Source organism: Schistocerca serialis, chromosome 2 (assembly GCF_023864345.2).
Source record: "Schistocerca serialis cubense isolate TAMUIC-IGC-003099 chromosome 2, iqSchSeri2.2, whole genome shotgun sequence".
Lineage (NCBI taxonomy): Eukaryota > Metazoa > Arthropoda > Insecta > Orthoptera > Acrididae > Schistocerca > Schistocerca serialis.
This window is the reverse complement of record NC_064639.1, coordinates 576,122,591-576,140,666: the sequence shown is the minus strand read 5'-3', so window position 1 is coordinate 576,140,666 and position 18,076 is coordinate 576,122,591. Positions and strand designations below refer to the sequence as shown.

Below are 18,076 nucleotides of genomic sequence, written 5' to 3'. Positions count from 1 at the left end.
TGTGTGGTGAGTGCGCGCTTTCTGCGTTAGTCATAGTCCACGATCACATTTCTAGAATGACATAATGGAACAGACAACGCGACGCGATACTTTGAAGTTGATTTTCGATCCGAACTACGCCCGACCGAAATCTTACGAAGCTGAGGCATTTATCGAAGAATCTTTTCAGATCAAAGTGGATGAATTGATTGGAATTCACCTGTCGATAGTCAGTCCGACTGTGTTCCTTAAGTTATCCAGTTCTGACAAGTGCGACCAAATTGCAGAAGCATGTGGTGGGGTGGCAAAATTCAAACATTCGGACGGACACATAGGGCAGGTCACGGTTTCGCGTGCCGGAATGGGAATAAGAACGGTTCGAATCTTGGAGCTCCCCTTTGAAATAACGCCCGAGGAGATTAACAATAAACTGAGAGACTATGGCGCCATTATCAGCAATGTCGCCGAAAAATGGTCTAGCTTGCACAAGTATCCAGTATTAAATGGAGTCAGACAAGTTAAGATTGACATGCTGAAACATATCCCATCGTATCTCTGCATTGGTGGATATTGAGCGATCATCATTTACGATGGCCAGCCGAGAACCTGCTCGGGTTGTGGTTCGGCCCAACACGTCCGCGCGCAGTGTGTTCAACGGCGTGTGACGCAACTGCCGACTGGAGAGCGAGACCCGCCTAGTCAGATGGCCACGCTACCCGTGACGTACGCCGCCGCAATTCGCAGTGACGTCGCCCCAGACATGTGTTTCGACAGGGCGGTAGTTGCTTATGCCGACGTTCCCGAAGGTAACGTAACCATGGATACTAGCAGCACAGAAGCTACAGGTCCAGCACACTCACAAGACGAGGAAACTGACAGACGTGCAGCACAAGACCAGGCTAAGACGTCAGAAGAAGGCATGTGCAAACCACTTGAAGAAGTCGGGCAACACAAAGAGGACACGGTTGCAACATCGGAGGATAATGACCTGCAGCCTACAACTGTTTCACCAAAAAAACGGAAGAAACGTCGAATAGCCCGCCAGGGAGCAGCAGAAATCGCGCCAATCCTGCGTGAAAAGGCGAAGCAGATAGGGCAAGAACTGGCGGAGACGACACAGGCAACTCCTCTGGAAGATCGAACAACAAAAAAGAAGACCCGAAATGAAGACACTGAACCCGACCGTGGAATCCACATTCCAGACGGTACAGCTAGTCCGAAGGGCCCTTCACCTGTACCAAAAACGGACACGCAGGAAGTTACGTGCACGCGAAATTGGGCGGATGACATGGAGGAGCAAAGCCGTGATGCAGAGATGGCTGACATACCACAACATTCAGGACGGACGGCACCCGAACTTCGACAAGAGGTGCCCATCCGGCAACAAAGCACCATCAAAGACGCTCGTGCAGCAGATGATAATGCCGACTTCTTCTAAGTAGAGCAAACACCACTTCACCTGGCAAACAGTATCCCACCTTACACGGTATAGTCGACATGACGTCCTTGCAGGCGTACAGAATTGCGACCTTGAATATAAATAAAATTAGCAGCACCCTCAATCTGAGAAATCTCCAAGATTTTCTGTACGCCGCTGATGTTGACATCTTAATGCTGCAAGAAGTAACGGCTATCCGTTTGGACGACATCACTGGCTACAACGCCGTCATCAATCCTGGCAATGACAATAGCATCGGCACAGCGATTATGACTAAAGAGGGGATCCTACTTACAGACGCGGCGAAACTGCCGAACAGTAGAGGTCTCGCTGTCATGATAAACAACACCAGGTTTATCAACATATATGCCCCATCAGGAACCGGAAACAAGCGCCGCAGGGCCGAATTTTTCAAGGAGGACATCGCCCCCCTTTTCGCGGTGCGATTTGAACAAATAATATTTGCGGGTGACTTTAATTGCGTGCTGAGTCCCAAAGATCAAACGCCAAATTTTAACAAATCTCAGGAGCTGGAGAACATCGTCAGAGACTTCCATCTGTTTGATACTTGGGAACTAAAACATGGTGATAAGCTAGGTTTCACCTATATCACCAGCCATTCTGCCAGTCGTATCGACAGGATTTACGCAACATCCAATTTAAGGAGACACGTTTTATAGTCCGAGCTATGGCCCACTATTCTCTGATCATATCGCGTACATAAGTACGATGAATTTAGAGAAACAAGGAACTTACAGGGCGAGAGGTCAGTGGAAGCTAAACATTGCTCATCTTTCGGATCCTGGATGTCACGCCGCCTTCCACACCACTTGGGCAGAATGTGAAAGGAAGTTCCACTTGTACGGTACGGCGCTGAATTGGTGGCTAAACTGCGAGAAGCCCGCAATAATAAAGACAATGAAAACTTACTCCCGTGAAAAAGTCGCCTGGCGGAAGCGGACATTAGAATTTTACTTCAGCTGTCTCAGAGACTTGTGCGTTCGGGATGCTACAGTCATAACAAATTATGGGCAAATCAACAGAATAAAAGCAAAATTGCTCACCCTGCAGAGACACCATCTCGAAGGCTGTAAACTACGAACGCGTTTGCAGAACGGTACACGAGAAGAAACAACATCGATGTACCACAACCTCCAAGAGAACAAACGACAAAAACGGAAAATTCTGACGGATCTCAAAACTTCAGACGGGAGACTGTTGACAGATCAAGCTGCAATACGAGACGAGACCCATCGACACTTTAGTGAATTGCTGGCCAATATACAGACAGATGAAACAGCGCAGCAAGCTCTCACTGCTAGGACGACAGAGCGACTCACTTCAGAAGAAGCTGATGTGCTCGCAGCACGAATAACGGACGAAGACGTCGAAGATGCCATCTCGAGGAGCCCAAAGAATAAATCACCTGGACCAGATGGGCTACCCGCTGAATTTTATCAAACTTTTCGCGAACAGATAATTGCTAAATTGACACTCGTCTGCAATGAAATACTAAATGCCAACACTGACCTTCCGAAGGAATTCTGTGAAGGTACAGTGGTCTTAGTCCCCAAAACACCAGGAGGCAAAACCGTGGAGAATCTTCGACCCATAACATTTCTCAATAGTGATTATAAAATCTTCGCCCGTATCATGACGCAAAGGTTCAATTCAGTTATTCTTACAGTGACAGGAGCTTACCAGACAAGTGTGGGAAAGGATAGAACGATATTTCAGACCTTATGCGGCTACAGAGACATTATAGCGATATCAGAAGCCTGCAACATTCGCTGTGCTCTGATAACGCTTGACTTTGAAAAAGCTTTTGATAAAGTCAATCATTCGTACCTGTTCCGGTGTATGACCTCCATGCACTTCCCCCAGAAAATTATAGCCTCCGTGAAAAACATACTGACGAATAGCACGTCAAGAATCAGTGTCAACGGCAACTCAGTCACCCGATCAATATTCAGAGTTCGGTAAGACAAGGTTGCCCCATGTCCATGACGCTTTTCGCGATTGCGCTTGAACCTCTCTTAGTATCCCTGACTCGACAACTCCGTGGACTACATATACACGGACAGAAGATCATATGTCAAGCCTACGCGGACGATGTAGGGGTACTTGTGACTGACGAAAGCGAGGTGGAATCAGTACTTGAAGTTGTGGCGACCTACGAACTGGCGTCAGGAGCTAAACTCAACCGCAAAAAATCTGGTATTATGAATATTGGCCGGGGTATAGAGATCAGAGCCGCTGGACGTATCAACACTGTGGAAAAAATAGAATGCCTTGGAAAACAATATACGAGTAATATCCGCCGCACGGCCGCTCTCAATTATAGAAAATTACTTGCCACATTACGAGCAAGCATAAAACAACAAAGCTTGCGTAATTTAAATGCAATCCAAAAAGTGCAACTTGCCAATACCTATATACCTTCCAAAGTAAACTATGTTGCACAAATGCTGCCTCTGCCACGAACCTTAGCACACCAAATGCAAGCAACGCTTGGTTATTTTGTCAGCAGAGGTCAGATATTTAAGGTTTCATATGATACCTTGAAGCTACCGACACGCAATGGAGGGCTACATCTGACAGACATCTACCTTTAAGCGCAAGCGCTATTCGTTAGCAAAACTTATAAACAGTGGCAACGATCACCGCGGACCTTAGTGGCTCATCTCTTACGTGAAATCACCCCAGTCAGCAGAGATCCACCAATCGATGTGCATCACATCTCCCACGAGCTGTACCACTATAAACATTTTCTTGTGGAATACAGCTATGTACGCCATAGAATACCAGAGAAGGCCATATATCAGGTTAAGGAGGTTTACAACACCTTGCTGGAAGGAAAATTGCGCAATTGAATAGAAAAACAAGTTTCGACATTATAACTGGAAAAGTATATGGGAAAACATATCTGACCCCCATCTACCATCCAATGTGCGATCGACGTGGTACCTCGCAGTCAATAGAAAAATCCCCAACTCTAAATTGCACGCGATACGTCTGGCACACACACCAAACTGTTCCAGCTGCAATGTCGTCGACACTGAAGAACATCGCTTCGTCTGTGACGATGTGAAAGACGTGTGGAATCTCTTCAGGCAAAAACTAGCACATGTGCTCCGGACGTCACCTAACACGGTTACACCGACACACGTCCTTCTGCCTGATGACGTGCCATATCCTAACACTAAAAGAAGGTCAGCCAACTGGCTCAAAGGACTGACAGTCCATTACATCTCAACGGCTATGACGAAGAGTGAAGCAGATTATTGGATGTACCTGATGACTGAACATCAAAAGCTCGAACGACAAAAGAAATACAAAGAAAATTACGCAAATTTCTTGAACCGAACATTGTCTTACCGACAGAGCTGAAGAACGATCAAACGATATTTTGTTCAGTCTCAGGATTCCTTTTTTTTCTTTATGAAATTCTCTATTAAGTTTCTCATTCATTTTACGCCAACAAGGTGGCTTTTTCGTTTACCCTTTGCCCTCGTGTAGCAGCACTAATAGGTTGCTGACGCAAACATGAAACGCCAGCAGGCTGAAGTACGCCTGGCTCTCCCATAAAAATTGCTCCCGCACAATGACGAAAGAATGTAGCGGATCTATTTTCTTTCCACAACCCCAAAAGAAGGGATTTTGTTTATTTGTATACATTTACTTCGTTGGACAATTATCTCCTATGGACCAAACATAGCACAGAAGCTAGCCGAAGAAGGCACAAATGGCGAGCGGAAGGACGGGCTGTAGGGGAGGAAGGAGGCCGTAATAAAAAAAAAATTAAAAAAAAGATAGCTGAATGATAAGCGTAACGGCTTTTGTTGTAAGGGGCCCGAGTTCGATTCCCGGTTGGCTCGGGGATTTTCTCCACTCTGGGACTGGGTGTTGTGTTGTCTTCACCATCATTTCATCCCCATCCGACGCGCAGGTCGCCCAATGTGGCGTCGAATGTAATAAGACCCGCATCGAGGCGGCCGGACCTGCCCCGTCAGGGGCCTCCCGGCCAATGACGCCAAACGCTCATTTCCATTTTACCATCAATAGTGTAAGGCGACTTCACTCCATTATACACTGCGTGATCCAGAATAATGGCGTCTCGTAAATAGGATCCTCTTCTTCCCTTACTGGACAAATACTGGTAGTGACAATTTCTTCCATCACCAGGACTCAAATCGGATATCCCATTGTAGAGGACCTGCAGTAGTGGAGGATGATGGTACAGTTAGAGATAAAAATACCGCTCCACAAAACAGCATGTTTTGATTTATGATAGTCACGAGAGCAAAGAGTACTTTAAATGTCACAGTACTTAATTGCACATTCATGTGTTGGAGGTACAACGCCCTTTCCTTCTTCCCACCAGATCAGTTTCTCCGTTTAGTTTAGTTTTGTGAACTGTTAAAGTATTGATCAGTTTAATCCCTAATGTTGTAACGAACGTCCCTGTGACTTATTGAATTATTGGCAAAAGCTGCCGTAGAGATTGTGTGGTGTAGTCGTTAACGTCGCTAGCCGGCCTGTTGCAGGTCAGAGACACCAGTTCAAATGCAAACAATCACGAATTTTTTTTTTTTTTAGAATTTATCTTTTCTGGGAGTTTCTTAAATATATTTATTTTTTTGTATACTCTGAAATATTCGATATCTATATAAATGCCAGCGTTATGGAATATTCGATGTTTGTATAAATAGCTGCACTCTGCATCCAGTAGATCAGTTCTGTTCTGTCAGCACGTTTGTGTCAGTAATAAACGTGCTTCCTTTTATAAAGTGTACAATATTTCAGTATCTGTGTTATTCTGAATTACGATGCAGTGTTCCTTCGGACATGCATACGTCGTCTACAGCCATTATGCAATACATGAATTATATTCGGATTTACGAATACGGACAACTATCAGCTGTATAATGGAATGTCGACAGTGAAAATTTGTGCCGTACCGTGGCTCGAACCCCGATTTCCCGTTTATCGCGAGCGGTCGCCTTACTATATGGCTCTCAGAGCACGACTGACAGCCACAGCCAAACTTCCATATGTCACCAACCATGTGTTTATAACCTGTACTCCTACATCCATATGTATAGTCCCCTACAGGGGAGGCATTTTACTTTGACTTCACTCGTCCAGCATGTCCGAAGGCATATTGCGTTGTCATAGGGAATATAACACAGGCGCTGCTTACATCGTATTTATCCGCCGACACCGGGAGAGCGACTTCCAAGTAAAATCTCTCCCCTGTACGGGAATATACATAACGGATGTACGAGTACTGGTTGTAGTCACGTAGTTGACAACATATGGAAGTTTGGATATGGCTGTGAGTCGGGCGGGGATAGCCAAATGGAAAGGCGATGACGCGCGATAAGCGGGAAATCCGGGTTCGAGTCCCGTTCCGACACAAATTTTCACTGTCGACGTTCCATTATGGAGCTGATGGTTCTCCATATTCACAGTTGCGAATACATTTTATATATTCCTAGGTGTTGTGCTTCACTGACGATGCTGGCTTCGGATTTGGACTTAACTGTGATTTAGATGTGACAGTGTATTTAGGCATGGTCGCTCTCCTTTCTTCAGTCTGGTGTATAAAGCGTATATTTGAAAGCGTTTGTAAAGTGCTTGGATTTTTATGAACCGTCAGTGAACTGAAAAGACGGTACAAGATATATCTACGCTGAAATTTCCGTTATTAGTAAACAGCAGCAACCACGCAACCGAACTTAAGAGGTTTGGGAAGGGTGGGAAAGGAAGTCGACCGTGTCCTTTTAAAGTGAATCACTCCAGCATTTGCGTCAATAGACTTAGGGAAATATCGGAAAATCAAAATTTGCACGACTGGAAAGGGATTCGACCAACCGTTCTCTCGAATGCGAGTCAGCATTCCCTCATCTCGCTTGGTAACCATCCAAGGAGTGTAACGCTGAGAAGACTATCACATGTTGTCACGTCATGAAGGCTGGGTATAAGGCAGCATATTTACGTACAATCTGGTGTTGGGCGACCATAGTTCAACACCGTATCTCTTTACTGTGGTGAAATATCGGAGCCAAAAATTTCTCTACCAATGGGTTTCGAGCCAGCTACTTCCACGGCCGAAATTATTTTCGGGACCTTGCACGTGGCATGCAATTCGAAAGAGATTTTTCAGCGAATGTGACCTTGTAAATCGTTTTCAATGAGCGAAATCGACAGAATCGAGAGTAGTACTAGTTCTACCGCAAGGCAATATGATGTGGTGTATACGTAGATAGCTCAGAGAATTTTGTCCTCAGTACTCTGAAGAGTACCAATCGAATCTCTCTTACCGGGTCTACCAGTTTTCTTTAACTTGGGTTATCTTGTCCATTGGCGCTTCTTTGCTGCTTGTGTAGTATACACTCAACTGCAGCATCTGATGTAAATTCGGCAAACTATCTGGCTACGGCAAAAGTTGATAACAGACAGTTGTGTGATTACCATAGTGACGACTTTACGAGACAGGTGAAGTAAAGATGTTCGATGTTAGGATGTTTCTCAACTACCTAGAATGGACCATCAACACTTTGAGGCTATTGCAGATATCGTAGAGTCACAAAACGCTGCTGAGATGAGACCTTTGGGGCAGTAAATATAATAAGATTTTTATCATAATAGAAAGCTACCTATACGATTCACTATTAGAGAATTTTCTTAAGATAAAGATGGGTAGGTAGGTTGGTAGGTTGTTTAGGAGAAGAGACCAAACAGCGAGGTTATCGGTCTCATAGGATTAGGGAAGGATGGGGAAGGAGGTCGGCAGTGCCCTTCCAAAGGAACCATCCCGGCATTTGCCTGGAGCGAGTTAGGGAAATCACGGAAAACCTAAATCAGGATGGCCGGACGTGGGATTGAACCGTCATCCTTCCGAATGCGAGTCCAGTATGCTAACCACTGCGCCACCTCGCTCGATAAAGATATGTAAATACCTGTCGTGCCCCTAAAAACTGTTTATAAAGGATGTTTCTGGTGCCTGCTTACAGGAGAATGTAACGTAAAAAGAAAGGTGAACTATATATAAACTGTAATTTAATAAAAGAAAGACGAACGAGCAACTATTAACTACTGAAATTAAAATACGAATTTCAGTAAATCAGACAGAAGATTCTAGATTTTTTCTCTGAACTCAGTTTTCTCATTTAGCCGGCCGTTGTGGCCGTACGGTTCTAGGCGCTTCAGTCTGGAACCGCGTGGCCGCTACGGTCGCAGGTTCGAATCCTGCCTCGGGCATGGATGTGTGTGATGTCCTTAGGTTAGTTAGGTTTAAGTAGTTCTAAGTTCTAGGGGACTGATGACCACAGATGTTAAGTCCCATAGTGCTCAGAGCCATTTAACAAACGTTCAGGTTTATTCTTATGGTGGTTGTCAATTTCTCTTCCTATTTCAGATTGCTAAACAGTACAGTTTTAGGAACTGTGTGCAGAATTTCTAAATTGTATTTTATATTCTGCAAGGTATGTTTAATATTTAAAATGTCTAAAGCCAAAGTTGATTTACAGTACTTCGTGTTGCTCAATAGGAGTGTTACTTAAATCCTTAGTTAAAATTTCCTCCAGTTAGCTTGTCGTCTCCCACGCATTCATCCTCTGACACATGTGAGCCGGGCGGAGTGGCCGAGCGGTTCTAGGTGCTACAGTCTGGAGCCGCGGGAACGCTACGGTCGCAGGTTCGAATCCTGTGTGTGTGTTGTCCTTAGGTTAGTTAGGTTTAAGTAGTTCTAGGGGACTGATGACCTCAGTAGTTAAGTCAGATAGTGCTCAGAGCCATTTGAACCATTTTTGACACATGTGAGTTTTGATGTCAACAAAAATCTTTTTATCACTTTAGAAAGATGACTACGATAATCCTTCAGTTGCTGCAATACGTTTTGCATTTTACTAGGACTGGTTTGAATAGGTGAGTAACTTTTTACAAGTATTATAGATAAGTCGAATTCTTTTTTGTGTAAGTCACCTTTTATTAGACTTATGAAACGTCTCACAGAATATTAATAAAATTAACGAGAGTGCACCCAACGAAGTTAGCTTTCCATCTAGTATGGAATCGAACAGACACTGATGCAGGTGGCTTTACATATCTTCTAGTTTATCTCGAGTGACAATTGCGGATGCATCATAGATGTAACGTATCTACTCCATTGGAAAAACAAGCAAAACTAGCAACACAAACGCTATCGAGAATCAAAAAGCTAAACAGATTAATGCAGTGGTCGTCAGACTGCAGCCTGCGGACTGCACACGGCCCCAAACAAGTATTTGTGCTGCTTGCTATTCTCAGACAGATTTTTTAACAATATCCATGTAAGAACGAACAGTCTAATTCAAAAACGTCAAATAACGTTATGAGCTTCTTAAGAGTATAGTTCACATGCTCAGTAACAAACAAAAATACTTACAGAGGAAGTAAAATTTTAAGATGTGACTAATTTTAATTGACGTTGGTGAATTTAGCCGTGAGCTACGTAAAGTTGGCCGCTTACCTCTGTAGCGGGGCCATTGCGAGGTTACCGGAAGTTACCGGAAGTGCTGACAACTCACTGGCGTATGTGCCACGTACCGATCAGCCGTTATGACATTAATTCAACTGAAAGTAGCATGGACTCGTGAATGCGCGTTGTAGAGACAGTCATCTTCATATACAGTACTTATTTGTAGCAAGGAATGTGAAATTAAATTAAGGCTTTTGTAATGCAACGAAATGAGTAGAAAAAAAAAATTACATTCAAAACATTTAGGAAACATCTGTGTTCGTGTCTCATATAGCACCCTGCATTTAAAAATAAATACAATTACTGTTATAAATACTCTGGCTGCCAGTCTCGTCACTTGATGGGACGCGAAAATTTCCGCAAACTGCCGATCCCGACAAATGGCAGCGTATAATTTCTCCCGTCTTTTGATACGAAACCATGTATCTTGGCGGGCTCAGTCGGTCTTCCTTGTGTTGCGAGGAACATGTAATTTTGATCTCGTAAAATATTGGATGAAGCACTGCGTTGTTTTCTAATGTTTCTTCATTTTCCGAACCATAGAACGCTTTTTTATTTGGTATAGGCAGGACGGGCTGCTGAAAAGACACTACATACCACTGCATCTAGTGCAAAATAGCCATGTACAAGAAACCATGTTACAAACTGTATAACATAAAATATATATGGAAACAATGTGTAACAATTTATATATGTGACCCAGAAGAAGTAGTTTCAAGGTTTATTAAAAGGTTGGAATCACAGTTAAATGTTAGCTAGTGCTCTTGATAAAAAAAAAATACTGAAAAAACATAAAAATAGCCGGCATTCTAAGAAACGGCAACACTTACGTGGTGGGCAGTCAAAGCGTTAATCAATTAATAATCCGCTCACACAGACGACACAACAGCACTTCGTTAGGCAATCACACCGTCGCAGCTTCGTGGTCGTCGAAGGTGGCATTAATTTGAAACGGAAAAGTCGTACGGAATGTTCCGAATAGTGCTGGCTTTTAACAAACAGTACTTGATGACCAGTGGTCAGTTTACCGTGCGTTTACTATAGCTAGTATACAGCTATACTAATTTGTGCAGGTAACCAATTAATAATAAGACGGTACGTATGCGCTCCGAGACACCGCACCAATGGTTCTGGGGGCAAAAGAGTTTGATGACCACTGGATTGATGGGTGGCGGTGCAATACGACACTATCCATGCCTCACATTTTATGACCTATTCGATTGTTCTGTGTAAGAGATGGTTTGTAGACAGTTTAACCAAAATCAGACACAAAGAAAAAATAAGAAATCCGACCTGGACACTTTCAAGATTAAGCTTTTAATTATCATTCGCTGACGACCGTAGGAGAATTGTATAAAATTATTGAAAAAAACGAGATTTGTAAAATGTAGATAAACTTTACAGACTGACTAAAATTAATTGTTACTGCGTGAAAGGGCATCGAAATGAGAGAGGATTTATTGTTAAACAATTTTTCATTGTGCATTCGTAAGTCCAGAGATACACTTTTTTTGCCGGTAGTATCACGCACATATGCTATAAAAAGGCAATCCAATGACGGAGTTGTCATTTGTACCCAGGTGATTCATGTGGAAAGGTTTCCGACGTGATTATGGCCGCACGGGGAATCAACAGACTTTGAACGCGGAACTGTAGTTGCAGCTAGACTCATGGGACATTCCGTTTCGGAAATCGTTTGGGAATTCAATATTCCGAGATCGACAGTGTCAAGAGTGTGCCGATAACAGGAAATTTCAATCATTAGCTCTTACGGCCTTCACTAAACGACTGAGGCCAGCGGCGTTTGCGTAGAGTTCAAAATGGTTCAAATGGCTCTGAGCACTATGGGACTCAACATCTTAGGTCATAAGTCCCCTAGAACTTAGAACTACTTAAACCTAACTAACCTAAGGACATCACACACACCCATGCCCGAGGCAGGATTCGAACCTGCGACCGTAGCAGTCCCGCGGTTCCGGGCTGCAGCGCCAGAACCGCACGGCCGCCGCGGCCGGCTTGCGTAGAGTTGTTCTGTACTAATAGACAAGCGACCTACGTGATATAACCGCAGGTATCGACGTGGGAGTACCGTGAATGTATCTGTTAGGACAGTGCAGCGAAATTTAGCGTTAATGGGCTATGGCAGCAGACGATCGACGCGAATGCCTTTGCTAACAGCACGACATCGCCTGCAGTGCGCCTCCTGGCTCGTGGCCTCTTCGATTGGACCCTACACGGAGGCCTGGTAAGATAAGTCCCGATTTCAGTTGGTAAAAGCTGTCGGTAGGGTTCGCATGTGGCGTAGACCCCACGAAGCCTTGGACCCAAGTTGTCAACCAGGCACTGTGCAAGCTGATGTCGGCTGTGTTTACCACCTGAGGCCGTTTGTAGCCATTCATTGACTTCATGTTCCCAAAAAACGATGCAATTTTTATGGATGACAATGTGCCATGTCACAGGACCACTGTTGTTCGCAATTGGTTAGTAGAACATTCAGGAGAATTCGAGCAAATTATTTGTCCACCCAGATCGCTCGACATGAATCCCATCGAACACTTATAGGACACGATCTAGAGGACAGTTCGTGCACAAAATCCTGCACCAGCAACATTTCCGCAGTTGTGAACGGCTATAGAGGCAGCATGGCTCATTATTTCAGAAGGGGACTTCCAGCGACTTGTTGAGTTCTTGCTACGTCGAGCTGCTGCACTACGCCGGGCAAAAGGAGGTCCGACACATTATTAGGAAGTATCCCATGATTTTTGTCACCTCAGTGTATGTAGTATACAGTTTACTAATTTCTTTTTCAAAATGAGTATTAAAAGTAATACTGCTGGATTTATCTCATCTTTCTCAGAGGTAAGGTGTGTTGTGTTGTGTTGCAGCGCCGTACATAAAGCCATGCTCCCAGAACGACATCCATCTGGATGAGTGTGCTCTTCGCAGCGCGCGAGCCGCCCTGCCCGGCATCATTAAAGGTGAGCACCAGCGCAAATCTACGTGAACATCTACATGTTAACACATCGAACAAACAATGAGTCACAGTAATACCGTGTAACTTCGCCTCTACCCGTAATAGTTGCCTCAGTTCGACGAAGAAGAACTTACACAAGTTTGAAACTTCCTGGCAGATTAAAACTGTGTGCCCGACCGAGACTCGAACTCGGGACCTTTGCCTTTCGCGGGCAAGTGCTCTACCAACTGAGCTACCGAAGCACGACTCACGCCCAGAAGTAAAGCTGTGAGTACCGGGCGTGAGTCGTGCTTCGGTAGCTCAGTTGGTAGAGCACTTGCCCGCGAAAGGCAAAGGTCCCGAGTTCGAGTCTCGGTCGGGCACACAGTTTTAATCTGCCAGGAAGTTTCATATCAGCGCACATTCCGCTGCAGAGTGAAAATCTCATTCTGGAAACATCCCCCAGGCTGTGGCTAAGCCATGTCGCCGCAATATCCTTTCTTTCAGGAGTGCTAGTTCTGCATGGTTCGCAGGAGAGCTTCTGTAAAGTTTGGAAGGTAGGAGACGAGGTACTGGCAGAAGTAAAGCTGTGAGTACCGGGCGTGAGTCGTCCTTCGGTAGCTCAGTTGGTAGAGCACTTGCCCGCGAAAGGCAAAGGTCCCGAGTTCGAGTCTCGGTCGGGCACACAGTTTTAATCTGCCAGGAAGTTTCATATCAGCGCACACTACGCTGCAGAGTGAAAATCTCATTCTGGTTACACAAGTTTCTTCAGCTAAGTCACTCACTGATGGTTAGACCCCATGGAGCTAGCATATTACGGGGAAGCTGACCAACTCTTTCACCCGCTGCTCCAAACCGTTCCACACATTTCCCACAGGCTTGAGTTCGTGTCATTTAATGGGTCAGCTGAGGTGCGATGTGGTACCTGTATGTACGTCCAACTAGAAACTTGTAAATGCACCCCTTTTATTTTGGAAGACGCGAGTCTCTAGAATAATCGTATTTGGCCACCTATCTATCTATATATCTATCGCTTGAGCCTTGTCCCACAGTTACGCAGGGTCAGCCATCGTTAATCGGATTTGGCATGTTAATGGTTAAGGTATGGCCGGATGCCCTTCCTGCCGCCACCACGTACCCCCCGGGACGAAATTAGTGTACCCCAACTGACTGCGTCGAGTGTAATCCATGGAATAGTGCGAAAGTGTTCAGATGTCTGCGAGCCGTGTAACTGAGTCGGAACATGGGGACCAGACCGGTATTCACCTAGCCGTATGTGGAGAACCGCCTAAAAACCACATCCAGGCTGGCCGGCATATCCGCCCTCGTCGTTAATCCGCCGGGCGGATTCGATACGGGGCCCTCGCGCCTACCCGAGTCCAGGAAGCAGCGCGTTAGCGCTCTCGGCTACCCTGGTGGGTTCGTACTTCGCCACCGAGAGTGTTGAAATAAGCCTGAATCACGTTCATAGAAATCCAGGTCATGGTACGAAAAACACGCCCAAAGATCATGAAACCGTCTCCAGCCTTGCCTGCACCCTCCCTACACTGTGTGTTAAACACCTCATCGGACCTGGCGGAGCGCTCGACGCTCACGCATCACTTTAGAAACACGCAGAATCACGACTCGGCCAGTTCCTGCGTTGTTTGACCCATCGTATACGAGGCATGACTATAAAATAAGGGGACTGATGCTGCCGCAAAGTAATTATGCATGAGTCAAAGATGAAAGACGAATAGCTGTGAAGCGTCAAGCCTTCGCAGTCGAATAAGGCATCTCTAGTGACCGTAGACAATCAGTGTGGCCGTGGTCGTCCTTTGTGTAACAGCCGTTACTTTGTTTTCCAGGAAAAATGGCAAGTGTAATAACAGAACAATAACTTGTCGTGAAGATTCGCGTGAAACTTGGAAAAACTGCTAAGGAAACCTATCTTTTACTAAATTAAGTGTATGGCAAAAGCTATTTATTGCATATGCGAGCCTCTGAGTGGATCAAGCGTTTTCAAGATGTCTGAGATGTCGTCAAAGATGATTCACGCTCGGGACGCCTGTCAACATCAAAAACGGGTGAAAATGTCGAAAAAGTAAGTAACCTGATTAGATCCGACCGTAGGCTAAGTATTTGATCGATTGCTGAAACTGTAGGAATTGACAAAGAACGCATAAGGCGAGTTTTACATAACCAGTTTTAACATGAGAAAAGTGTGTGCGAAAGTGGTACTGAAAATTTTCATAATCAAACAAAAAGGAGCTCATGAAAATACTGACACTTTGAATAACAGTGAAAATGACCCTAATTTCTTGGCAAGCGTGATAACATTTGACGAATCATGGGTTTTCACTTATGATCCAGAACTAAGATCCAGTCCACGCACTGGAATGGGCAAACTTCACACAGAGCAAAAAAAGCTCGAATGAGCAAATCAAGATTCAAAGCAACGATGACTATTTTTTCGATATTCATAGAATTCTGTATCTTCACTGGGTTCCTGAAGGTCCGACTATTAATTATCATTACTACCTTGAGGTTCTTGCTCAACTCCAAGAGAAAATAAGAAAAAAATACCCAGAATTGCTGAATAACAAGACATTGATTCTGTATCAAGACAACGCGAAACAGCTTTGTCTGTGACGATGTTTCTAGTGAAATACAGCGTCCCATTGTTAGACCACCCACCTCATCCGCCTGCCCTAGCACCATGTAGCTTTTATCTATTCCCCAAGGTCAAATCTACATTAAAAGGAACAAGATTTCACTCCGTTGACGTAATGGGGAAAAAAAGCGGCATGCATCATGAAAGAGCTCACAGAGATAAACTTCTAGCACTGTTTCCACCAATGGAAAATTCTCGTGTAGCTTTTTTGGGGATAGAAAAAATGGTTCAAATGGCTCTGAGCACTATGGGACTTAACATCTATGGTCATCAGTCCCCTAGAACTTAGAACTACTTAAACCTAACTAACCTAAGGACAGCACACAACACCCAGCCATCACGAGGCAGAGAAAATCCCTGACCCCGCCGGGAATCGAACCCGGAAACCCGGGCGTGGGAAGCGAGAACGCTACCGCACGACCACGAGATGCGGGCTTGGGGATAGAGAAGGGTAGTATATTGAGGGCGACTAAATACAATGTTTGATTGGAAAGTTTTAAGAATGGATGCGCTACTACTTACTAGTTTGGCGGGCAGGTACACGGAGGGTGAGGAGTGAGTCATTGCCTTGTTCTTGAACGCCCTCTGACAGGAAACTGCGTTTCCTTTATTCAGTTCGTTGCGGCAGCTGGTTGAGTGCGGGCCTGTTAGAGGTTGTTGCTGGATTCAGTCTGCATCAAAATTGACGTAAAAATGGAGCAACGAATTTGTGTGAAATTTTGTTTTCAAACCGGGAAATCAGCTTCTGATACTTACGAACTATTAAAAACAGCTTTTGGAGATAATTGTATGAGCCAGTCAAATGTTTTTCTCTGGTTCAACATATTCAAAAATGGCCGCGAATCATTTGAAGATAAACCACGGTCCGGCCGTCCTTTCAACTCAAAAACGAATGGAAATGTTGTAAAAGTTCGCGACTTCGTGCGCTCTGATTGTAGACTTACAATTAGGGAGATGGCTGATGAACTTAAATTTCTATGCACTTCAGTCAATTTTAACCGAAGATCTGAACATGCGTCGAGTGTCCGCAAAATTCATTCCGAAAGTGTTGTCACGTGACCAGAGACAAAACCGACTTGAAGTACGCCAAGAACTGATTAATCGGACTAAAAATTACCCAGATTTGTTAAACAGGGTAATTACAGGTGACAGACCTTGGGTCTATGGACATGATCCTGAAACCAAAGTGCAGTCTTCGCAGTGGAAGACTCCAGATTCACCACGACAGAGAAAGGCACGGCAAAGTCGGACGAAGGTGAAGACAATGTTGCCGGCCGCTGTGACCGAGCGTTTCTAAGCGCTTCAGTCCGGAACCGCGCTGCTGCTACGGTCGCAGGTTCGAATCCTGCCTCGGGCATGGATGTGTGTTATGTCCTTAGGTTAGTTAGCTTTAGGTAGTTCTTAGTCTAGGGGACTGATGACCTCAGATGTTAAGTCCCATAGTGCTTAGAGCTATTTGAACCATTTTGAAGACAATTTTTTTCGATTCTACCGGTATTGTGCATCATGAATTTACCCCTGGAGGACAGACAATTAACCAGGAATACTAAAAATATGTCCTTGAACGTTTGCGCGAAAAGGTGCGGAAGAAAAGGGCTGCGTTGTGGAAAGGGAGTTGGGTGCTGCACCATGACAATGCTCCGGCTCGTCTTGCCTTCTTCATCGTTGAAGTTTTGACCAAATTCAAAATTCTTGTGCCTCCACAACTGCCATATTCCCCTGATTTGGCCTCTGCGGACTTCTACCTGTTTCCTAAATTGAAATTTTCACTGAACGGGAAGCTATTTGACTCGATTGAAGACATCCTGGCAAATATGGAGAGTGTCCTTAACACACTTCAGGAAAAAAATTTCCAGGAATGTTTCCAAAAGTGGAAACCTCGTTGGAGTTGGCGTGTTCTGTCAGAAGGGGACTATTTTGAAGGATATATATCACAGTAACATGTAAGTACGACCATTGTACAATTACAAGCCCATTCTTAAAACTTTCCAATCACACCTCGTATGTATGTTTCTGAAACATTTTTTACAGCAATAGTCCCATTATTTTATAGCCACATCTCGCATGTCCCGCCGTGAGCAATGGGCTTCTGCGAGGTACCCGACTACAAATGTTAATTGCATACAGTTTCCTTCGCTGTGTTCACTCGCAGATTGTTTGAGATGGGTCGGCATTAACTGACTGAAGTAATACCAATGAAGTGGCCCGCAACGCAACAGATAGAAAGCAGGCAATCCTGCCTTATACCCCAGATAGGGGACACAAATGCCTTCTATTGATGCTCCAAAAGCACCACAAATACAGTGTACATTATTCGAAGCCGTTATAGCCCGGCATGATCTTACCTACATCCACATCTTACTCCCCAAGCCTAACAATAAGAGGCGGAGGGTACTTACGGCATTATTAACTTCCTACCCTATTCCTTGCTCCACCCGCGAATAGTGCATGGAAGGAACTGCTGTTGATAAGCCTCTGTATTAGCTCTAATTTCTCGAATTTACCAGTCGTGGTCATTTCGCGAGATGT

The 18,076-nt window shown here is 44.7% G+C and overlaps 1 protein-coding gene across 1 annotated transcript in view; it reads left to right on the top strand.

Moving 5' to 3' along the window:
• LOC126455635 (protein takeout-like) overlaps positions 1-18,076 on the top strand; it is a 60,484-nt gene that overhangs the window by 10,632 nt on the left and 31,776 nt on the right. Inside the window, exon 2 of the mRNA XM_050091401.1 lies at positions 12,827-12,919. Coding sequence (XP_049947358.1) covers positions 12,827-12,919 — 93 coding nt within the window. The remainder of the gene's footprint in view (positions 1-12,826; positions 12,920-18,076) is intronic.